The sequence below is a fragment of the Uloborus diversus genome, chromosome 5, assembly GCF_026930045.1.
Source record: "Uloborus diversus isolate 005 chromosome 5, Udiv.v.3.1, whole genome shotgun sequence".
In the NCBI taxonomy this organism is placed as follows: Eukaryota; Metazoa; Arthropoda; class Arachnida; order Araneae; family Uloboridae; genus Uloborus; species Uloborus diversus.
The window spans coordinates 89,380,029-89,405,566 of record NC_072735.1 but is presented as its reverse complement, the minus strand read 5'-3'; the positions used below and the strand labels follow the sequence as shown (position 1 = coordinate 89,405,566).

At 30.7% G+C, this 25,538-nt stretch overlaps 1 protein-coding gene across 1 annotated transcript in view; it reads left to right on the top strand.

The window, feature by feature from the left end:
* The window catches only part of LOC129223003 (protein turtle-like), a 114,578-nt gene extending 89,433 nt beyond the window's left edge, over window positions 1–25,145 (top strand). The window contains exons 9-13 of the mRNA XM_054857566.1: window positions 2,730–2,858; window positions 6,569–6,593; window positions 14,341–14,432; window positions 19,293–19,429; window positions 24,822–25,145. Of these exons, the coding sequence (XP_054713541.1) occupies window positions 2,730–2,858; window positions 6,569–6,593; window positions 14,341–14,432; window positions 19,293–19,429; window positions 24,822–25,145 (707 nt within the window). The remainder of the gene's footprint in view (window positions 1–2,729; window positions 2,859–6,568; window positions 6,594–14,340; window positions 14,433–19,292; window positions 19,430–24,821) is intronic.
* The last annotated feature ends 393 nt before the right edge of the window (window positions 25,146–25,538 follow it).

Here is a 25,538-nt window from a genome sequence, read left to right as displayed (position 1 = left end):
GACGTCTGTATGTACGTATGTATGTATGTGCGTATGTGCGGATATGCGGATGCGCGTATGTGCGGATGTGCGTATGTGTGGATGTGCGTATGTGCGGATGTGCGGATGTGTGGATGTGCGTATGTATGTCGCATAACTCAAGAACGGTATGTTCTAGAAAGTTGAAATTTAATACGTAGACTCCTAGTGGGGTCTAGTTGTGCACCTCCCCTTTTGGTTGCATTCGGGTGTTTTTAAAGGGGTATTTTGCCCCTTTTGGGGGGGGGGCGGAATCATTGTTAATTTCGATGTAAACTCAAGTGGTGTTATTATTTGGCGGACACTTGGCGATATATCGCCAGTATTTTGGTCGACTAATTTGTCGATTTTTTAAAATATGGTTTCAATTTCGCCACTGTTGGTGGTATTTAGAGAGTAAACAATTGATTTACGTTAAAAATGCCAATAATGGGGAAAATACATTAAATTGAAGTGAAAGGAAGCCATCTGATGCACACATCAGCCCGTTTTAGATTAATTTACGTCTCTGAAGTTCAAGTTCACGGAGGTGAGAAGTCAGAATAACCATATTAAGTTTTTAAAGCAAAATCTATCTTTTTGTTTTTTGACAAAAATCTCACAACTTCAACAATGGTTGAAAATAAACAAGGGTACAAGCTGCCATGGTACAAGCTCCCTTGTATCATGGAAAACAAAATTTTATGTCATCACTGTCACGTGTTAATGAGGAATGGTAATTTGTGTTTAGGTAACGGAGATGAGAATTTATTGTGAGACATGACTTCTTGTCCTACTAAAACGAATTAAAACACAATATTAAAAAAATAAATATACTTAAACAATTAGTATTTGAGACACTTGTGAAAGGAGTAATCAATAAATAAGTATATACTTTTAATTAAACAAGATATTAAGCAACATAAACAGTCACACAAGGTGTGTGACCTGCAACGGATGTGAGAATTTACATGTTGTAAACCAAAAATATGCTAAAATAAAAATTATTATTAAAAAAATGTTGGCAGGTTTAAATAGATATATTTTTGGTGAAATTAAAGATTATTGTTAAAAGAATTGTTCCTTAAAGGTTTTACTGTAAAAGGGCGTGTGACAGAAAAGTTACTTTTTTAAGAATGACCCATTTGGGACATTATGAATTTCGAACTTCACGTTGAAATAGTTTCTCAACTCTAAATATCGTAACCATGCGAAATTTCGTTATTAGTCGAAAATACCTGCAATGCTAGTGGAGAGTACTTTGTATATGAATACGTCATTTTTCTTTTAAAATGCAGGGACCTATGGTTTGCGAATTGTGAACAGTGCAAAATGATATACACGCCACACCGTGTTCCAACAAGTGACGAAGTTGCATTTACAGAATAGCACAATTACTAAATTTGTATTTTTTTTTTTTTGATCATGTAATATTTTACTATGTTTGTGACTTTTTTTTTTCATGGAGTACATTTCTTGAGTTGATTAAAGCTATTTTTTTTTTCTTAAAAACTTTGTTCTTCCCAGTCATTTTTTTTTTGGGCTTTGGTGGATATTAAGGACTGGTTCAAAAACACAATACAAGATGATGTAAATACCTCAAGCAAAATATTAATTAGTATACTTCAAATCAATATACAGCTTGTAGAATGTGGAACTAACAATACAGAGCAATCATCACTTACATAGCTACTAAATGAAACACATCTTTTTCCAAGACATAATTAAGAAAACTACATAATTAAGAAAACAGCTGTACTCTTGCGGCTGTTTATAGTAGGAATACGCGAAAATCAAATAGATAAAAAGGATTCCAGACCAGTAAAAAAATTTGGAAAACAAAACGCAAAGAGAAAATTTAATTTTCAATCAGGTGAGGATCCCACAATGGATCATCAGATATTCATGAATGTTCAAACAGTACGCTGTTTACAACACTTGCATCATTTACTTTCTTTGCGTTTTTACTTCGAAAATAATATTTCAGGCATTTACTGTTTTATTCTTTTCTTGTGCCAGGTGCACAAACTCCCGCACGAAGGCGGCGTCTCATTCTTAAGATACGGGTAACGTACTGTAGTGTAAAGTTTCGGAAAAATTATTTTTAAATTAAGTTTTAAATATGTTATTATTATTATTATTATTATTATTTTGATATTTTTTGCCGTACTACGCATGTTGTATTCTTATTATTAAATAGATGATGTTCTACAAAAATGAGTTAATCCACAAAAAATGAGTTATTCATATAAGTTGGTAGATAAAATGACATATATCATAGGACGCAAAACATATTTAAGCCAATTTTTGTATTGCTTTGCCATGTTATAAACAAAATACTTACCACTTGTAAAAAACTGAACATTGATGTTCAACTTTGAACTCAATTTACTCAAAAGTACTGCTTGGTGGGTTGACCCATTTTTTGCATAACACCAACGCCCAGTATCCGAGACTGATTTATTTTTTATATACATCATGGGTATTTTTTAACGGAGAAAAAAATGGATTTATCTTTTTTTTTCTTTGTTTAATCGGATTTACTCAATGCCATTTAACAGTAATATCAGTTTTCAAATGTTCCTGAATGTTTCATAGCGCATGCAGTTTCTCAATTCCTACTCATTGCTGACTTAAAGTTTGTTCTACCCCTCCCCTTCTTTTTTAAATATTTAACCGGTCTAAAGGGGTGTTGGAAGTCCTTGTTTATTTTCTTTCTGTGTTTCCTAGAGGCAGTCGATGGCAATTGACGTCGCAGGTGATGATTGTCGTTCTTGCTGCCTTGGTGCTAGTCGTATTGCTCACAGGCATCGCCGTCATCCTCATCAAGAGGACGAAAAGAAGGATGCAGGATCAAAAAAGTGAGTTTCAGAAGCATTTTCATTCCATCCTACGCTTTTTTTTTCTTCGTTTTAATCTACTTTCCTGTAAAAGTAAAATAAGGAGAAAAAAATAACCACAGATTAAAGCATAAGTGTAGGGAAGAGACTTGTTGGAAATGAAGAAATTCATCTTACGACTAAAGAATCATCGAAATGATGTGAACGATATTTTACAGAGTATGTTACGTGCAAAGTATTTTTTTTTAATTACATTTTTGTTAATTCTTTAAGGCGATATTTCAGCAATCAAAGTAGATAGATACTACAGATAAAAAAAATCTATCCATCATATATCCTATATAAAATTTAGATCCTTTTGATAATATTTAATGCAGCACAAGTGTCAAAAGTCTTCCTTGTGATGCTCTATGGATAATTGCATCACTCTTGTGTATATCTAAGGACCTTTAACCTTCAAAATTTTTGACTTTCAAGAAAAAAATATAAGTTATGCATATTTTAATTCTGAACAATTTGATACCTCATTTATTGCCATGCACAAAAAACTTTTCAAATTATCGTAAAAATGCGTAACCTCTCCCCATAGTGATTTATGTTAACAGCAGCGTTTAAGCGTATTTTTCTCAGGTGCCGGTGTCTTCGGTTTTCTCGTTTTGCGCGCATGATATCTCAGAAATTTTTCAATATATTTCCGCAAAACTTTTAATGTATGTTTATCTGGTTTACATTCATGACCTGAACCTAAATTTGTTTATTTTTTTAAAATTATTTGTTTATTTTGTTTTAAATTTTTTAAGTTAATATCGAAAATTTCCAAAATTTTGTGCAAAAATATTCTTTTTTTTAATATTAACTTCATTTTAAGTTAAAATTTAGATTCAGATCATAAACGTATACTAGACAAACATGCATGAAACGTTTTACGGAAATATATAAGAAACTTTCTGAGATGTGAGCGCAAAACTAGAAAACCAAAGAAACCGGCACCTGAGAAAAAGAAGCTTATACATCTGCTGTTAATATAAATCTCTATGGGGAAAGTTTACACGCATTTTTACGATAAACTTGAAAAGTTTTTGCCGTATGGTAATATAAAGGTATCAAATTTTTCAGAATTAAATTGTTCATAACATATATTTTTTCCAGAAAATCGAAAATTTTGAAGGTTAAAGGTCCTAAGACCCCTTAACGAGAAAATAATTCAGGAGAATTTCGTTCGGGTAACTGAAAGCGACGAAGTGCTTGCAAGTGTTTCCCCTCCTCAGTTTTTGAAGCAGCAACTACAACATTGGGTCTCATATCCAATAACTTCTGCTTTTGAGCCATGTTTGTTACCCAAACAGCCTTCATTCTAGAAGAGATTTAATTTTCTTACTGTAATATCATAGATGACTAATATTACAGGATATGGATATTAACTAAAACTGTATTATATTGATACAGTTCCACCTGATGAATAGATAAAAATGTATTCGGTGTATTCACTGTCACATTTAGATAGTTAACACGCAAACACTCTCAGCATAATTATAAGCTTAATAGACATATAACTTAAGGCAACAATATTATAACAATGAGAAAAGTATTTAAAGAAACGAGCTCATGTGTGCCTCACGTGACATCATTTTACGCCAATTTAATGATAAATGTAGTAAGAGTAAGCAAGGATACACTTTAAATACCACCTCCCCCCCCCCCTTCCCCAATCTGTCTCAAATCGAAGTAAAAAACCGTTTTACAGAGATTAATTTCCCAAATAACGTGCAATTTTAACGTGATTCAATGGCTAACTCTAAATATCGCGAATAGCGCCAAATTGATACCAGATTAAAGGAATTTCTTTTCTGCCAAATGTTGTGCCAACTTAGCGATATATTGCCATATTGGCGACCAAAAGCTTGATGATAATTTACCAATTGTTTGCAAACTATAACATCACTTGAGTTCGCATTGAAAGTAACACATATTTTCCCCAGACGGTGTAAAAGATCTCTTTAGAACATAAGAATGCAACCAAAAAGGAAGATGCACAGCTAGACTCCACTAGGAGTCTACATATCAAATTTCAACTTTCTATGGCATACCGTTTTTGAGATTTACGTACATACATGCGAACATACATACGTACATGCATACGTACATACATACATAGAAGCGGACATACATACGTACATAGTACATACATTCATACGTGCATAGTACATACGTACATACATTCATACGTACATACATAAGCATATACATACGTCACGAGAAAACTTGTGCTAATTAACTCGGGGATGGTCACACGTGCGGAAAACAACTCAGTATTCATTCAGGGGTGAGCAAAATTGGCATTTATGCCGATATTTGAGAGGAAAAAAAATTGCGAATACAACACCTCCTTTACTATGTAAAAGGAACTAAAAAGAACTAACAACGGAACTTTGAAATGCAACACATAAGTGACATATACTGTGCCTTAGCCATGGCAGCAGATACTTTGATTCCAACTCTGGTGTCAAAAGGCCTCGTTCCTAAAAGTGACAGTTGTCACAAATTGCGATGGGCAAAAGAGCTAGTAAAATAAGCAGTGTCGCAGAAAAGGAAATTCGTTGAAATAAATGCATAAATATTAATACCTTCGAAAATTGTATTTTTTGCAAACGTACGTGGCATGCGTTAAAATTGCTCTTAATTGGACAAACGCTTACTAATAAATGTAGCATGGTAAGAATGAATTATACGTATTAGCATTGTTTTCTATACAAGTTTCTTTAGAGAAGTTATTTTATTTTGTGTGATTAGTTCCATAGCTTGCTAAGTTCTTTTAGCTAAGGTCCGGATACTTCTGAAAATAAATATTAAAAACTTAAATCAGCCACGAAATTACTTCGAAAATAGTAGAAACAGTGATAAAAACAGCATTTTAAGATTGAGTTGCTTAAAAAAACAATTTTACGAAATTAATTTATGTACATTACACTTTCAAATAATTTTCGGAGGTGCAGCTTCTGACCCCCCGCTGTACGAACTTAGATTGCAGTTGCCTACTGCTGGTATAGACTCTAAGTATTAAATGATAAAAATGATACTAATTTGATTTGGTAATTTACGTGATGTTTTATTTAAGGCAAAGAATTTCATGATTTTTGTGCTTAATTCTACACATTGTGCACAAGACAATGAAAACAAAACACTGTGACCAACATTAAATAACATTAAAACATAATAGTTTCTATTTTTTATTTGAAGCGTAAGATTCAAAATCCATAGTGCAAACAACCGGCTGAATGTGCCATGTGGTGTGTGGAACAAACTGGTGGCCACTGGTAGTTTTAGCGGCTACTAGTTCATTTTTTTAAATTTTATTTATTACGCTCCTGTACAGTTGTTTTTATTTTTACTTTTTTTTTGTATTTTAATGAGGTGAGTTACAGAACTTTTACTACAATTCGAAATTTCACGATAAGTTCAATTACTGAAATAAAAAAAAGAAAGAAAAGAAAATGTGTCCCCTGAAGAGCATAATTTGGAAGAATGTTTTTACCACTGAAATCGTCAAAAGGTAAATCTAACACAAACACTATCGTCGAGTGGAGATAAACTTTATTTGGAGAAAATGCTAATTTGAATTTTTAGTTCACCAGAATCTTTTAGTTTTGCTGTGTTTGTTTTAACACTCCAAACCACTATTTCTCTCTGTACTCATCTTTCTCTTAGTACTTATGGGTTCTCTTCTTTTATAGGGCACATGAAGAGGACATGTGAGACGTAAGTATTATTCTTTTTATCTTTTATAATTATTTTTTAAATTATATTCGTGAAAACTAATTAAGAGTTTTATTTATGCAAATTTATTACTTATACATTTTTTTAAAAAATGTATTTGTTTTATGTCATTTTCTGCTCTGACGTACAATTTTCGCATCAATATTTCAAACGAATAGTATGAACAAAATTCATTCAAGGCACGTGTTGAGTAAAGGGAAAAATTTATATTGATAATACTTTTTCTGTTTCATATGACATGAAAAAAAAACACATTTTTTTAAATGTAAAATATTTTCCTAATCAGTTTTAAAGTTTGTTTAGAGTTAATGAATTCAGGTTTATATGCATTAAACTAATTTAAACATACCTGCTCTTCTTCGCAACTAGACTTGTAATTTTTATACGCTCATTTTTGTTTTCTTTTGTGAATTTCTTCTAGAAAAAAAAACTCGTTTTATGAGTTTTTTTCTTGTCTGTAATAAAACTTCCCTCATGCAATATAATCTGATTTAAAGTAATTCATAATTATTCAATGAAAAAGTAAGATGCTGGCCTACATGCGTATTTTTTTTCCCTTTCATTTTTTTTTCTTTTTTGATATATATATATGCATCTTTCCTTATTTAAAAAAAACTGCGTCAGGAATAAATTCTAGTATTTTTCTTATAGTTTTCTGAGTATATGCTCTCTCTTACTTTCTTCCTTCAACTTTAATTAGAAATGATCAGTACGCTTTTCTGATTGTGTGCTACTTTCGTACTTATTTATATCTTGTAATTCACAGTGTACGCCACAATTGCTGTAGCGTCAATCATACATATTAAAAGTGTATCAGCATTTAATGTTTATGATTAAGCATTATGCAATTTCAAAAGTTTAAAAATAGTTTTCCTCTGGTTATTAAGATTTTATTTACGAATCAACTGTTAAATTAATCTTTAACACGCAATACCCCATGATATTTCATACGCATACATGCATATATATTTTTTAATTTCATTGCACTGTTATAACATGACGCTCTTCCTCCTTACCCCATTTTGCCACTACACTGCCTCCAAACAACAATCTCCACTCAAGGACAACCTGTCTAAAGAACCAAAACTTGATGAAACATAATTTCTACTCATTAGATTTCAGCTGATCTGCTGAAAACGGATCATTAGTTTTTGATGTACTGTAGGGTTCCGGGAGGCGATGATTACCGCTGTTTATTGTCTAATTTCTAAAAATTTGCTGAAAAAAATGCAGTAGCTGATTTTTTGTTAGCTCCCGTTAGGAAATTGAGCGGAGGTTGTTTTGACTTGATCGTTAAGATCTCGGACTCGTAAAAGAAAGGTCCCGGGCTCGATGCCAGCTAGTAGAAGAACCTCCGTGCTCGTTAAGGGTGACTGGAGCTAGTTGAATAAGTCATGGTCACAAAGCCCTCCAAGTGAATTCTGAAATCGGGGATTGTTGTACCAGGTATTACTCAATAACTGGTCTGGATCAAAAAACATAGGTTTCTTCATTGCCCTGTCTAATCGGTAAAGCCACAAATAGTGCTATGTACGAGGGACCTTGGAGTGTAAAGTGATGAAAATTGAATCCTGTTAAAAAAAAATCCTGTTAAATAAAATGAAATAGCTATAGAATCAAAGTGTATTTCTGATGTAAAAATATATTATCATATCGCGCTTTTTTTAGTTTAGCGATGAAGCAATTCATTACTTAATACAATTTATATTTTATTACTATTTCACTTCGAGAAATTTTTTCTGAACTATTTCAGTCCTATTCTTTTAGGCGGTTTCTTTAAACAAATGGCACACTATTAAGAATTTCAAAATCATCTATAAATATTAGCATTACCCTTTACCATTACAAATATCTTGTCGAGCAAAGGCAGTACTGCATGAATATTACGTATAAGATTCCTTACCTTGCACGTAGTGATTGCAATACCGGTTGTTTGTAATTCGGTATTTTTAACTTCAGTATTCGGTATTTTTTAAAACAGGATCCTGAAATACTAATACCGGTATTAGGAATTTCTCAAAAAAAAAAAAAAAAATATATATATATATATATATATATAAATAAGTAAATAAATAAAATAAATAAATAAAAATTAAACTGTTTCGTTTCCATATTTCAAAATATAATGCATTAAATTATATTATTTATGAAAATATATTAAGAACATAACCGTCCACTTTAAACAAGATACACATAAACGCATGAACATGTTATTCGTCGCATCTTCTGGAATTGAAAACAATATTTTGTAATATTTTCGCTACTTTTGTCCATTGATAGTCAACTAATTCGTGCTTTCGAAGAGAAATTTTAACGTCAAAATATTGATTTTGGAGTGATCTCATCAAAAAAAAAAAAAAAAAAAAAAGAAAGAAAAAGTAATGTATATTTAAAATGATGGCAGATATATAGTGAATTAAATTGATAACCATTTAACTAAAAGATTTTTTTTCAGTTAATACCGAAAATACCGGTATTTTCTATCAGCAAATACCGGTTTTGCGAAATAGCTAGAAATTCTGGTATATCGGTATCACAATAACTACTTGCAAGTGAATTTCAGCCAGATTTCGTAATGCAGAAAACTCCTTTTTTTCGTATAAACTTCATTAGGAAAAAGTATTATAATATTCTTGTGATCAAATTCTTAGAAAATTATTTTTTTTTTGTAGCAGATCAACTACTTAATCAACAATTGTGTTTACATTATGATCTTGATTTTTTTTATTATTTTGTCCACAAAAAAAAATCTTTTCAACGCTCTCCAGAATTATGTAACGTATTTTTTATGAAAGAACTGCTCTTCCATTTTCTTCCGTGTCTTTTGTGAGGAATACGAAAAACGAAAAAGGGAACAAATCATGTTTTTTCACATCACAAAACCCGCAAGTTCGAGGAAATAGGAAACCTTTATTACCATGGGCCAATAATATCTTTAATAAAGATCCCTTCATAGCATACGGGAATTTTTTTTTGTTAGTAAGAGTAAAAAAAATGAAGGGAAAAAATCATGACTAAGGCGACGAATAGTGTCGTTTTCCCAAAGATTGGCTAATTCTAGCTTATTGGAATGAACCAAGTGATATTCCGTCGTTCAATAGAATTAAAGAAAAGGTCCTAATGGAAGAATCCTCTTCCCACTACCAAGTCTGATTAATCACTCCGAGGAGATGAAAAAGGATTACTGCAAATATAGTGTATCTAGTTTGTTATGAGAAAAGTTCGTAATTGTATAATAATAGCAGATGGATCTAGTTTGACTTCAGTTGCTTTTTGCAGTTCTTTCTTTCTTTCTTTCTTTATTTATTTATTTATTTATTTTCAGTTTTCGTTAAGATAAGTATTGAGAGATCTTTAGCATTGGAATAAAATACAGAAAAAGCCACCTCTAAAATATGATAACTTTGAAAATCTGTCGTGAATTTGATAACAATTTGAAAAGTCTATATAATTTCAAAAATATAAATAATTAAATATATAAAGTAATTTCTTTATGTGTACTGAACAATTTAATGCACGATGTTTCATAAAAAACTGTAATAGAAAAGGATTATTCAATTTCTGCGTATTTTGATTTACTTTAAAACGACAATATGTAAATTTTTCTATTTTAGAAAAAACGTTACGATAAACTAGTCAATTGTATTTGACAAACTACTCTTTTGACATTTGGAATATTTATTAGAATAAAAGCTGTACAAATACATTTTCTAAATACATAAACTAGCAGGAAAATTAAACTTGCACAAGTCAAAATGGGATGAAAACTAATTACTTTTTTTCAAAAGAAAGTAGAAGAAATGGCTCGTTTCAGCAAACTAATTTCTGCATATTTTTAGGTAATAAGTGCACAATAGGCAATAGTCTACATTTCGCACAGTACTTCCGTTCTTGATGCATTCTATATCATGCCAAAATCAATGAAATCCCTTCCATAAATAGTCTAAACTATATTTAATTGTTTATTTATTTTATTTTTTTACATCTTTCTCTTTATTTATTTGTCGCAAGTCTAGTGTCTTAAATGAGAGCAGTTAATACAAGACATGAAGGCTTTATGTAGTCTAAGTGTGGCACAGATTGCATGATTTAAATAAATATTAAACGAAACAGGAATTAAAATTTTAATTATAGATCAACAATGCAAAGGATTTGCTCTGAAATCAGGGGTTTTTTAATTAAAAAAACATAAATAAATAAATGACTACAGTTACGAAAAGAGATTAAAAAAAAAAAAAACAATGGAAATAATATACTGAAAACCTTTCAAAACTAACGATAAAAAATAAAATTTTTCTAGGAATTTAGTACTATATTGGATCGTTGCTTACTAAAATATTTTATCCTGTAAACTTGTAATAGGTCTTACTTTGAAAATGTTATAGTAAGTTGCTCCTAATGCATTCTATATGATGTCATGATCATGTTTCTTCAAGAAGTTGACCGAAATAACCTAATTTATTTGTTTATTTATTTATTTTCTTTTTCTTTATTAACCTTGAAACTCCAAGCGGTTTATTCAAACATGCATAATATTTGCAGTCAAATTATAACATATATTTTGCTCCAATTTCACAAAGATGGAATAAGAGTTCAAATTGCAAATTAACAATGCAAAAAACTTCTACTCTGCTCGAAAAAATTAAATATTATTATAACAAGAGAAAAGAAGAAATACAGCAAAAATAATACACTGAAATAAGCTCAAATCAAATAATGATCGATGAAATATTTTTAAAAATAAAGCACCACATTGGTTCGTTACGAACAAAACTATTTTATCCTGTAAACTCTCGCCTGTTCTATTTCTTTCAAATAAAGAAAAGATATTCGCCTAACAACAATCTCCCTTTGTATGATCTTCAGCAGTTGCAGTTTGAAATAATGACCGTTATTTCGTCGATCCATACAATGCGAAAGCATCAGTACGTCTCCTATGCCTTTCATAAATAAATAAGTAATACACAATTTTCCGACGACAGCCCATATCGCCATTGCACTTTTATGACCGATCTTCTTTTTAATAAATTTTTATGACAAGAAGGCAGTAAAGTAAAGTATTTTTAAACCTTTACTGCCTACGCTATCTGGTTTGAGATGCATTCTTTCTGTGCGAGAGGAATTGTATTTTTACTGATGCGCATAATGCTCGAAATAATGGTGAAATAATCCATTATAAAAATGTTGAGTAAATTGCTTTTTTATGTGTTACGAAATTTCTGAGATATAAATATATGTCATTTATATATTTTGCACCAGTGATACTAAGCAGCAGGAAACAATAGATTGATTATGCTTTGTTCGTATGTGCTTAAGATATGACCTTTCGTGTTTTATTTTAACTTGAGATTAAGTTACTTTGTTGAGCTTTATGTTCATAACGTATGATAAAATTCAGTTCTAGTGAATGAGCAATGAACTAAATATTCTACAGTTACACGAAAAGCGTTTTTTTTGCGTATTTTTTATTACTCTTCACGGCTTGGATCAATATTCCGCTGCAAATTTATGTGAACTGTGGTGACTTGCAAATAAAGAAGTTCAATGGGGAAGATTTTTTCATACATTTAGGAAATTTTCAAAGTAATTTTTCCTTGTAAGTTGAAAGTAATAATGTATTTGCATAAAATATTTTCGTACTGTTAGCCAAAAAAGATGTTTGGAAAATGTAATCATTCTCTATAAAGTAAATTCACCTAAGTATAGGAAAATATTTTTCTTTAGCATATGCCTTCATTTCAAAAATTAATATAAAGTTCATAAGAACTTGTTTAGGTATTTTTTGCAGATTTATTTTTTTAAAAAAATGCACCTTGGTCTAGTGTTTTCTTTTTCGTTTTGCCTCACTGTTTCTTTTTTTTCCAGAACTTTTGAAGTTTACTTTTATTTAAACTATATACGAAAAGTAATATTGTGAATCTTATTATTATTTTTTTTACTCAGCTCTATTATAGTAACAACTAATCACGTGAATAATGTGTCCTAAGAAATTTAAATTATTAATTAAGTTTCTGTTAAGTTTACGTAGGAGTGAAAAACTTGACTTCAAGCAACTTTTATAAATATGTACAGTTGGAAGAAAATGATTACATTACGTCTTTCTGAAAACTAGTATTACCAAGTCATTCCTTGCATTTCAAAGAGGCACTTAATTTGACCATCTCAGATTTTATTGAGTGTTTATGAAATCCGCCTAACACCCGAGGCGGTACTTATCTTTGATTCCTTAAATTTGTGTGTAGTTAAAAACAATCAGTTAAAAATACTGAGAAATCATTATTATTTTAAATCGTTTAAAAGCGATTTTCTTAACTTGTCGTTAGTGCTTTAAAATTTTACAACTGAAGCTCAACTAGAAAGAACTACTAACTTATATGATAACCAATTTTGGCAATAAAATGCTCTTTAATTTGATATAAAATTCAAATACTTTCAGTTTTTAGGTTTTGTAATTTTGTAAAAAAAATATTTTTGCTTAAAGTTTAAATGCATGCGAGTCTCTTAAAAATGGATTTATTGTACAAATCTGTAACTTGTATAAAACCAAAGTTATAGCATATAAAATCATGTCCGGCAGATTTTAACAAGCGCTCTTTAATTATTATTTTTAAATCACTCATTATTTATGAATGACCTTTTTTAAAAAAAACATACATAAACATTCTATGCCAAAGATAAAACATACTAAATTTTAAGTGCCATCAGTGCTTTAAAGTGTTATTACTTAAGTTATTTTTGAAACATAAAAAATATAACAGCTAATATTGATCACAATCACATGCACTTTAATTATGTTTATACCTTCAATACTTTTCCATAAAAGATTTGTTTTTTACATTAAAAGGTTGAGAAAAAAAATTCTCATCGTTTCACGAAAATCAGAGATGGTCTAGTTGTGAATATAAGTCTATTTTTAGTTGATTAGACCCTGTTCGTCTTTTTCTGTTTTTTCTAATTATTTTTCTATGTCTGGAACCGTCTGGGTACAAAAATAAAACAAATTGATAAGTTATTAAATTATTTTTCTCGCTATTACTCGGGTGTTAGGTGATGTTAATATTGGAAAGTTGTGAAATTTTAGTAATTTAACTCAAATTACTTTACGAAGGGAAATTGTTTCAGGAATTCTTTCTAAAATATCATTATGTTCATCGATCAAAATTTTTTTTTGATTTACACCATGCTCCAAATTATTTCAATACATGTTGTCCTGCTTTTCATAATTTTATTTCACAAGGAACTCAAGCGAGAATACAAACATAGCAGCAAAAAATAAATAAATAAATAAATAAAAAACACCATTATGAAAAAGCTACAAAAATAAATAAATAAATAAATAAATTTCCCCTGTCGCGAGTTCAAGCGGTTGAACTAGCAACGCTTATTTCGATTCGCTTTATTTCAGTCGAAAACGAAAAATCTTAAATGAATTTAATTTCTAATAAGTGAGATCTGCGTAAAAAAAGGTAAATAAATAAACAAATAAAACAAAATTCTTAATTGAATTGGAGTAGAAACGTAAGTGTATCATATTTGCCAAAAGAAAACATGTTGATATTTTTTCTCTGTGAATATCATTTTAATGTTGGTACTTTGTCGACACAGATTGAAAAAAAAATTTTTTTTTTTGAACTGTTAGTAAAAATAGATCAGAGTTATAGTGAGATGTGAATTTAAAGCATATTATGAAAGTTGATGATAAGACGTATATGATCATTTATCTGATTAGGTCTGATGCTCTACTAAAGAACGGTAAAGACAGAAATCGGGAGATGTGTATCTGTGTTGATGAAGATGAGAAACCTCCGGTCATGACACCAGGTTGGTAAAAATTTTACATTTTTATGGCACTTGTTTTATTTTGTTTTAGTTATATATTTTAAAACTGTTTAGTTAAGTTTTAGGTTATTTAATATTTTTATAATGTTTAATTAATACTTAGATTAATTTGTATTTTTATGCTGGGCAACTTAATAGTGACAGACAAAAAATTTTGTACGAATAAACCTATAAAGACCCAAATATGTGATTATCCTTGCTTTGTTAAATGTACTCTTTGAAGAACATAAACTAACGCAATTTAATTTTGAAGTTTTTTATTACTAACAATATTTGAAATATTTACTTTGCACAGTAACATACGCATCTTAGATATTCGTTACTGAGTCAGGGTGGTTCAGAGGCCATCTCCTCATTTTTTGATACACTATAACAAACATTCTTTAGATCGTGACATAATCGACGTAAGAAAACCCTTTATTAGCAAGCAATTTTTGATTATCAGGCAAAAGGATAGCAAAAAGTATTTCAGGAGAGCGATGTGAGTAATACATGGTCTTATTTTACTAGTATGATTTGTCTTTTTCATGGTTCACACTCTGTATTTTACTAGTCAGAAAATAACGAATTATCAGTGCTACGAATGTGCCAATTGATTTTTGCCCTTTCCAATGAAGTAAACACGAGCTTTTTTTATATCATGTTTTTGAGTTTATTAAATGTTGTTTTTTAACTCATAATAAAGTTTTTTTCTTGGACGTTTGGTAGTATTTTTTGGCTTTTTTTTTTCTATGCTATTGAAAAATCATGCCTTATTTGATACCCGTGTTCCTTAAAAAGCCAAAACGTCTATCTTTGTTAAAACTATGGAAAAAATCAGTTTAAACTTCAATTTTTACTTTGATTATTATTATTATTATTATTATTATTATTATTATTATTATTATTATTATTATTATTTTGAGTCATTTAATGAATAATCAAAAACGGGGGTCAATTCAATCATATTAATCGAGATATCATGCTATAAATCTTAGTAAGGCTTTTTTTGATTCACTTACCTTATTTTATTTGCTTCATTTTAATTTATTTACTCTTTATTTATTGTTTTCTGTTTTTAAAAAGTAGAGTCTTAGTTTCATACAGTACATGCGATGATGCAAAGAACTAACATGCATCGATACTTTTTCGGGGCTTTGTAGCGGAAGTTTATTAAACCGGAATTGCCTTACTCTGTAGTGATGAAAGAAAAAGAATTAATTTCACAAAATACATTGTTTTTATTGTAAATGCGAAATGTTTTTCTTTTGTACATACGCACACAATATTGAAAATCTTATGTTTCTTAAATGCACAAAAATGTCCGAAATGTATTTACTTCCAAAATGTGTTTCAACACAGAAAGAAAATAAACTCCGTAATCATTAGATGAAATTTTCAACGCAAAAAAAAGTAATCCTTAACGGAAGTCCAAACTTTGGCCCACCGGGCATCACTGCCCCCCCCCCCCCCAACAAACGTTGTATGTGTACCCACCGCTGTATCACAATAATAAATATATTTTATTTCAAAAAAAAAAAAAATAATAATAATACATGCTACGTGACAATCTTTTCATTTTCAATTATTAGCTACACAAAAGTGGAAAATTCGTGTAGCATTAATAAAATGGCACAGTGAAAAAAAAAAAAAAACGATCGATTTGTTTTTAATTTCATGCGAATTCTTAGCTAACCTAATTTCAATACGGGCGCGATAAGAGTTCTTGAAGAAGATTGAGCTTGAACTTGTTGGGAGTTTAGTTGAAGGAGAAATGGTTATTGTTCCTGGGGATGAGCAGGGTGACATTCTCAGCTTTTTTGCAAAGACATCGCAACTTTAATTCATGGAAAAATACTTCTTCAGTAAACTCCATAAGAAGAAATACAAATTAGAAGAAATACGTTTGAAATGCAAAAATTGTACTGACTATGAGGTTCATACATTATTATTATTATTATTATTATTATTATTAACTAGAAAATCGCCTTTAAGGTATGACGGGTGAAAATTTGTTCTACATTAGTTTGAACTAAGCCATTGCCTGTTTGGTGATGTTTTGATAGTTGAAATTGTAACCCTAACTCCAGTGGATTAACCCTGGTGGCGTTCGTTGTTGACCATTTTTACTTCCTTTTCCAAAAAAGGAAGTATTGTATTCGCAAAAAATTTTCACTCAAAATTCGGCCTTAATTTCCATTTTGCTCACCCCCGAATTAATGTTGAGTTTTTTTTTTCAATTCGATCACACGCGGATAAAAGCCTAAGAACGAATAAACACTCGAAATATCCATTTTGACATTCTCCGAGTTAATTACAATGACTTTTCTCGTGACGTCCGTATGTACGTATGTGCGGATGTGCGCATGTATGTCGTATAACTCAAGAACGATATGTCCTAGAAAGTTGAAATTTGGTAAGTAGACTCATAGTGGGGTCTAGTTGTGCACCTCCCTTTTTGGTTGCATTCGTGTGTTTTTAAGGGGGTCTTTTACCCCAATTTTGGGGGGGAAATCAGTGTTAATTTCGATGTAAACTCAAGTGGTGATACAATTTGGTGAACACTTGGCGATTCATCGCTAGTCTTTTGGTCGCCAAGTTGACAGCAAATTTGACATTTTTTTAAAAAAATCTGGTTTCGATTTGGCCATTGGTGGTGATATTTAGAGAGTACACTATTGAATCACATTAAAATTGCCAATAATGGGAAAATTGACATTAAAATTGGAGTAAAAGAAAGTCATGTGATGCACACATCAGCTCGTTTCGTTTCTTCATTATCCTGAAATGACAGTCTTACCAGTAAAAAAGCTAAGTTATAGGATCGAGTTCAGCCTGGTCGCAATAAAGCCATTCTCAGCAAGTTAAAAAATACCAAACCACATAATCAAAATTATCATGCCGTGGCGCGAGTTACATTGTTGGAACACCCGGGTTACTCGATCATCGGCTATTATTTATATGAGGATTTTTAGTATATTTTTATGCATTGTTAATTAATCATTTATTTTACACAGGAACACGAAAATAGATCTTTTTATGTTAAATTATATTGTTCAGTTATTAATTACCAGTAGAAAATTAGTGCTGCTGCCAGTATTCTAGAATTGTGCTTCTTAGATGAACAAAACTTGTGGACCCCTGGTCTGGAAAAATGTATGTATTGTGCTAAAATGCCAAACGTTATAGGTCATTGTAAAAAAGCAGTCAAAAACTTTGTACTATGGAATGAGTAAAAATGACAACAACGTGTATAAAGTACAAATAAAGTAGTATAAAAGAGTTAAAAACTCAGCAAACAGCTGTTTCGGGGCTGTCACATGCAAACTCCTTCATCAGTGCAAAAAAAGAAGAACTAAATGTCCACACAATGTAAACCGAACGATAAATGAACAAAAAATGGAAGGCAGCAAAGTAAATAAGCATGGAAACCGGAAACACATGCATCACAGAACAACAACGCCACCTATAGTGCGGAAAAACGTCACAAATAGAAAAAAGGTTTTTTTAACCCGGGAGAACTCGCATCGGGCCTCTCAGGCCCGGTCATGACTAAACTACGCTGCCAAAAATCACCCTTTCAACGGAAATGAATGAGGTCCACAGTAGCTGCGTTCGAGGTGACCTACATACTGACCACATGCTTTTCATGAATGTACATTTGACCTTTTCCCCAGACAATTCCGGTTCGTGCCTCAGAGGCCCGGAGCGGGTGCTCACGCTTTTCATTTCAGATTGTGAATGTAAAGGAAGAGGTTGTAAAATGCATCGCTATTTAAGCTACAAAGATTAAATGAAAATGTTGCAGATCTTGTTAGTTGAGGTTTCAACTGATGGAGAACTCCCTTAATGAAGATGATGAAGAAGTTGACACAGAACAGTAAAGCGATCATCAGTAATGCTCAGAAGAAGATTTAGATTCATGTATCATTAAACTTTCTTAAACCTTTCTTTTTAAAACATATTTTAGAGGCTGTTTATCTATTTATAATTTAGTATTGAAAACACATTTTTTTTTCTATTTTGCAAACTTAATCTACTGAAATAACCACTCCGGGCCTACAGAGCTCTCCGCGAGCGTTCGTGTGACGAAAAGTACCGTGAGTTCTCCCGGGTTAAAGAAAAGAGTTCCAAACACTGGGGAAAGGGGAGTATTTGACAAATCATTAGCTATTGAAGCAGAATTTTTCCAAATGTAATAGGATTCCCAAAAATCTAAATCATAAATCGAGGAACACCCATGAATAACCTTGGCAGAAGAAAAATCGAAAATATGATTTAAAGACCAACAGTGTTGTGCAATCGAGGAACGTTTTAAATCTTGCTTCTTGACATAATTTTTATGTTCTTTAATACGAAATTTTTGTTCATTTATCGTTCGGTTTACATTGTGTGGGCTTTTCTTTTTTGCACTGATGAAGGGGCTTGCATGTGACAACCCTGAAACAGTTGTTTGCTGAGTTTTTAACTCTTTTATACTACTTTATTTGTACTTTATACACGTTGTTGTCATTTTTACTCGTTATAGGTCATTGTTTCTTGACGTATCACATCTGTTATTTACTTAAAAAGGAACATTGTAATGCTTATTGCCCTACAAAAAAACATTCAATTTTAACGTTGGGACTTATTTGTCTTTGAATATTTTAAGGCATAATGGAAAACAAATATTTACAACAAAAAGTTTGTACGTGTAGATTTATTTATTTTACTAAATTATGCATGCACATACTTATTTTTATTTATTTTATTTAGTTGAATGATAAGAAGCATAAACGTTAATCTTAAGGTTAAAACTAAATAAATGATAAAAATACACATATGTATTTCTTTTAATTAGGATAACTTGTTTTACTTTTTCAGAGGTCATAATGATGACAGATCTGACGTCACACAGTTATACAGATAACCATATGTATTGCCAAAGAGAAAAATCGCCTTCACCATACCTCGAAGATCACGAAAAAAATGAGCCAATGAGGAGAAGAGACAATGTATTTGTATGTTAAATTTCAATTTTAATACCGCAACAGTTTAATACACGTACTTTGATAAATTTAGTTGCCTTAAATTACAGTTTCTTTATTTATAGGGGAAAAAATTACAATATGTTTTTTTTAAATACACTAGGTATAATTACACACTGATAATCGTACCCGTTCGGCAACCGTGATGTCACATATCCGTCAAATTCCAGGTACCACTTACCTCGAACTATAGGTATCCCTTTTTGTAAAACTAAAGAATTTTATCAAGGGAAGACAGTACTTCTCTCCCCTACATATTATTTTTCCAAAACACAATCAAAACTCTTTTAAAAACAAATATTGTTCTGTGCTGTGTTCAAATCGAAGGATACACTTCAGTCCCAATTTTTAATCCTGTCATTTATATTTCGTTGAGTTATAATTATTTCTTTATAATGCATTGATACCAGTGGCGCAGCCAGAAAATTTTCTGGCAGGGATTTTCAAAATCGAAAATTGTTGCTTTCCTTCCCATTCATTTACAATGCATAATTATTCAATATCGAAGAATTTCTACAGATAAGTAATTATTCATTCAAAGTAACTGCTTAAAAACAATTAATAATTCGTATTGATATCACTATAAAACGAAGAAAGTGGAAAAATGCACGTAATATTTACTATTAGTTTTACTTTAATCTTATATCCCTTTTTGTGTGTGTGTGGGTGTGTTTTTGCGAGATCATTTAAAACCTCCTCCTCAAATACATTCATGTCTTTATGAATGTCAAATGTTAGCTAATAACGGTTTCGATCTTTCGATGAGAATTGGTTAAGAGCCTCAGAAAATCCGGTGCGGAAGGTTTCCTCTCTCTAGATGTCCCTAAAAAGGATTTGTGCTGTGATGGAAGTGCTGAGGGACCATGATACTCTGTAGAGCTTTATTGACACCATTTTAGTTATCTTATACCAGGGTGGATGTGGGTTGCTCATCATGAAATACAACTTTTATATTTAAGAATTGAAAAGTAATTTCTGACTGCTTCCCGATCATTAAAAGCAGTAAGATATTTTGTTGAAACCTATTCTGCTAGGAAAAACTCAAATACTCTGCTTTTTTCCCTTGATTTTAACGGAGGAAATAAAGGTGCTTGTGTTCTGAGCGGGGTTTTAACCCCAAAACCCCTCCCGTGGCTGCGCCACTGATTGATACGGGTAATACAATCGAGACCGCTTATTAGAATATCGGTTAAAAGAATATCCCGCTTAATATAATACATTTTCAATGTACCAAACCAATGTAATGTGGTTTTTTGATCCCGGTTAAGGGAATATTCCGCTTATTAGAATGCTTTTTTTGGGCAAAATGACTATTCCATTAAGCGGATCTGACTGTATATTCTTACATTTCATATGAAAATAGTCATTCATGGCATATTTCGTGTTTTGATGCACGTGAAATAACGTTTAATACAGACGATTTTAGTACTTTTACAATACCAGTAAGTATTTTGTTGAATCATTAGAATAATTAAAATTTGTTCATCATTTTGGAAGTCATGCATGATATTTGTATTTAATTTGAAATTTTAATTTTTGCATTTATACTCGTCATACTGATATGAACATCCATAGTTATTTTTGTAAACATGTAAGGTGATTTAAAAAAAATAGTATGGTGCAAAACGTGTATACTTCTAAGAGTAAAAATGGCATAAAAATGAAATGCTTTCTTTACCTAAACCATTATTAAAAAAAAGTGTGCATTCCTCCTGAAACCTGAAAGATATCGCACCTTTGTTTATATTCTTACTATGCATTTTGTAGCACTTTCGTGCCAGTTAATGCAACTTTAGATATTCCCACAGTAAAAAAACTCTATTGTGTCACGTTTTGGTGATCTGAGGTATTACAATAAGTGCAGAAGATCATCTCCCTTCGTCACCATTTTGACTAACTCAATAATAAATATCGAATGGGACATATAAAATAACACACATAGACATTAAGTGGCTGCGGGCAAAATATTCCTTAATTAGTAACCTTGCGAAACCCTACCATTCTTTTTAAATATCCCTGTACTCATTTAACTCTCTTTCTCCTTCGTTTATTATTTTTTTTATAATGTAATGGATTTTTTTTTTTTTTTTTGTACTTATGATTCCGGCAAAGTTTGAAAGGCAACATTCTATAGATGTATATATTGCCTAGAACTAACCGACAATGTATGAAATGAGTGTATGAAAATATTTTATATTATTTGTAGGTAATCTTAGAATACCAAACGAGGAACTGGCAAAGTAAAAAACAAATCTTCAATTAAATTGAAGGTATCTTGAAGTTTAATTTGAAATAACATTTAATTTTACCAACAGTGCTACAAGAAAGTTTAATTCTTAATTTCTTATATGAGTTTTGTGTTTCCCTTAGTACAAAATGCATATATTTAGTTTGAAAAACTCATTTCCCTATAACGTATTTTGCATAAATTTATTTTATTCGCGCAGTCATTATTTTTTCAAAAGGGTGGCCGTCATTTATATAATAGCCGTCGGATAATTTTTAAATACTTCACATGAATAGCATTGTCACTCTAAAGAGTGTCGATGCTTATACTTTGCAGTTATAAATAAATAAATAAATAAATAAATAAATATATATAGATAATATATATATATATATATATATATATATATATATATATATATATATATATATATATATATATATATATATATATATATATATATATATATATATATATATATATATATATATAAATATATATATATATATATATATATATATATATATATATATAAATATATATATATATATATATATATATATATATATATATATATATATATATATATATATATATATATATATATATATATATATATATATATATATATCACTTTTACCATATGAGAAAGATGTTAAACGTAATACGTCACAAATATTCAACTATCAGTTTCAGTTTCTAGAACTCATTTCTAAACAATAGTAACTACAATATCCTGCTCCAAACTGTTCGGGAATGTAATCTCACTAAGACGGAAATCTTAAGCAATCCCAACTATAAGTAGATTTAAATTTTCTCCATCCAGAAATGCATTGGGGAGACGATTATCAGCGACTCGCAGAGCAGTCTTTGATGTCATTTGGACGTCCGCTTGTATACAGAAACTGCGAGATTCATTTGAAATGAGCTCTTTGGCCACCTAAGATTATTCAAATGCGAAGTGTCTTGACAGTTGGAAAAGACGCGTAAATACGGAATTAGTTCTTGGGGAGAACCGATTTGTAAGTTCTTGTTAAATTTATGGGGATCAAAATGGCACAAGATTATTCTTGTCCTGAGTACTCTATTCGTTACTTTGATTGTTTTAGAAAATATAAGATTAGTGTAAGCGTTTTTTTTTAAACAGTTCGATTTCATCTATATTTAAAGAAGAAACTTTTTAGTTCCAGTAAAGTGCATCTATTTGAAAATTACCTAAACACTAAAATCTATGTGGGACTTAAGTAAAAGATGAGAAAAAGAAAACATTTGCTTTTCCCCGCAATTGTGTCCTTACAATTTAGTTTCAATGAAAAATTATTCAGATTATGTTGAGAGTTGTGCTCACTTCAGAGTTGTGTTGAATTTTCAGAGACTTGCAATTGGTTTTAAAGCTAATCTACCTGATGGTTAAATTCAACCCGTTATTTCAAAGAATTTGCCTTTAAAAATTAAAATAAGACTCGAAAAGAGGCTCAAAGTACGTGTGATTTATAACTTAGCACATTTCACTTAGTGGAGAACAGAACACATTGAGAAAAAAAAATCAAACACTAAAAAAGTTAATGTTTTTTATTCTTCTCACGAGATGAATATTTTAATGATTCTTTCAAAGCATTTATAATAATTTGAAAGAAGGGGGCATATCACTGCACACTAGGATATAACAAATAAGAGAATTCTGCGACTGCAAAAAAAAAAAAATAATAATAATGACCATAGAAAGACAAATAGAACGATTAAAAAAGCATGTGCAGAAAGATATAATAACATATAAACAAAAAAAAACATGTATAGAACTTTCAAATTTTACGCAAAAATTCACATTTCTTTTTCAAACGCTGATATTTAAATATATAATGAAATATTGGCTATAGAAAGAGAGAGAAATATGAAATATCTTTCCAATCAATTGCGTTATATATTGCGTTAATGTAAACAATTACGCCATGTATTAGCAATGATTACTATCCCACGTTAAAACTTTATCATAAATGCATATAGGTTATGCATAAAATCTGTGCCAGCTTTTGACAATCAATGTTTATTATTTTCTTACAAAAGAAGGAGTAAGGATATTACATTTAGCTTGTCTTCTCATACGTAAGGGAGGAAAAAAGTGAACGAGCTATTAAAAAACAAATGCAATATTTTCACCAATTTAAATTAAACAATAAAAAATTTCCTTTTTTACCAACTTTCTTCACCTTATGCCTACTTCCTTTATCTTTGCTCGGGGTGTCCTCTTCAATCAAATCTATTCGTCATTCAAACTAATACTTAACAATGCCAAAACGAGTTTTCAAACACATTTCATTTGGTTTCGTTAGGGTTTTTCTTTGTGCCTGAAGATCATTCAAAACGCAGCGTCCTTTACGCAGTGTTTTCTTTTTTTTTTTTTTGTAGAGTTAACATTAGGTGTGTTTATGTGATAACTTAACGTATAGTGGTATCAGAAACTGTTAATTTGCAAGTAAGCGAAAGATAGACCTAAAATAAACAATAGGTTGCCAAAAGATTTGCCACTATGGCCACTATTGTTGATGTTCTATGAAATAAAAGAAAGTTAACCAATACTCTTCACATTCCTCGTTTGCTTGACACAAATTTCTTCTTGTTCAATGCAATCATGTGATTGACATCGTCAACCAGAGCATTTCCTCGTTATATCTGGTCTATCTTTCCTGGTAAAGCTGTATAGAATCTTCCATAGCCTTTTGTGGATCAAAAAGTTGAATAAAAAGATAAATCATGATTAAAATAATAACTAAATAAGCAGAAGCAACATAAACAGCGAACGATTTTAATACAATATTAAAACATTTAAATTCTAGAATACTAACATTAATAGTGAAACAGATGGCTACGAAATTAGTGCTGTAATAAATTCGGGAAACTCAATATTTATTTACAATAAATTTAGCCGTTAATATTATCCTTAAAATGTTAATTAAAAACACCATATTTTGAATACGCATTTCTAATGATAATCTAAACAATAATACAACTTTAAAATGTATGTAATATAAACTGTTGATTCATATTATGCGGGACATCATTTTATTTAGAATAGAACATTTATTATCAAGAAACTAAATTATCAGTTTTCTCATGATACCTGTGTTCTTGTTTTTATAGATTAGGTTACAGCAGTCCCTGACGAGGCGGAAAAGGGGTTCCGATTTCGATCGATCAAGCGAGGAAAGTAGCCACCTGCAAAGCTTCCGCGGCACTCTAGAAAAGAAAAATGTGGGAGCCTTGCCCAGTTCGATTAGCCAACACCAGTCTACAGAAACCATTATCACGGAGGATCCTCGTAAGTATGTCTTATCTGGAGGGGATTATCCCATCACCAAGGTCTGGACACGTCATCCTTCAGATGATAGTTTACCAACTTATCTCTTATTTTTTCCTTCAGTCGGTTTGCCTCTGGCCTTCATTTTCCCGTTCCAAGTGGTTTAATCCAAATACACACATCGTTTTCTTGCCTCAAAATAGTGTGTTGATTTTTGAGCACAAAAGAATTACCAAACATGGTGAGATGTCTTGTTTCAACCTACATGTTTTGACCCGGATATTGTTTTACTTTTACTATAAAAATAAATAATGATTAGTGCTTTTGACACTCGCCGATACAAAGTTGAGTAATTTCATTTTATTACTAATAAGCAAAAAAATTATTAAATTAAGTGAAACAATTTCTTTTAAGAGTAAATTAAAAATATATATATACCTAATTTAAACAATCATCCAAGTAATTAAATGTTATCCCTATATCTACTACACACTGTCATTTAGATTAGAATATTAATCCACACGTTTTAAAACAAGAATTATATATTTTAATATTGCTAG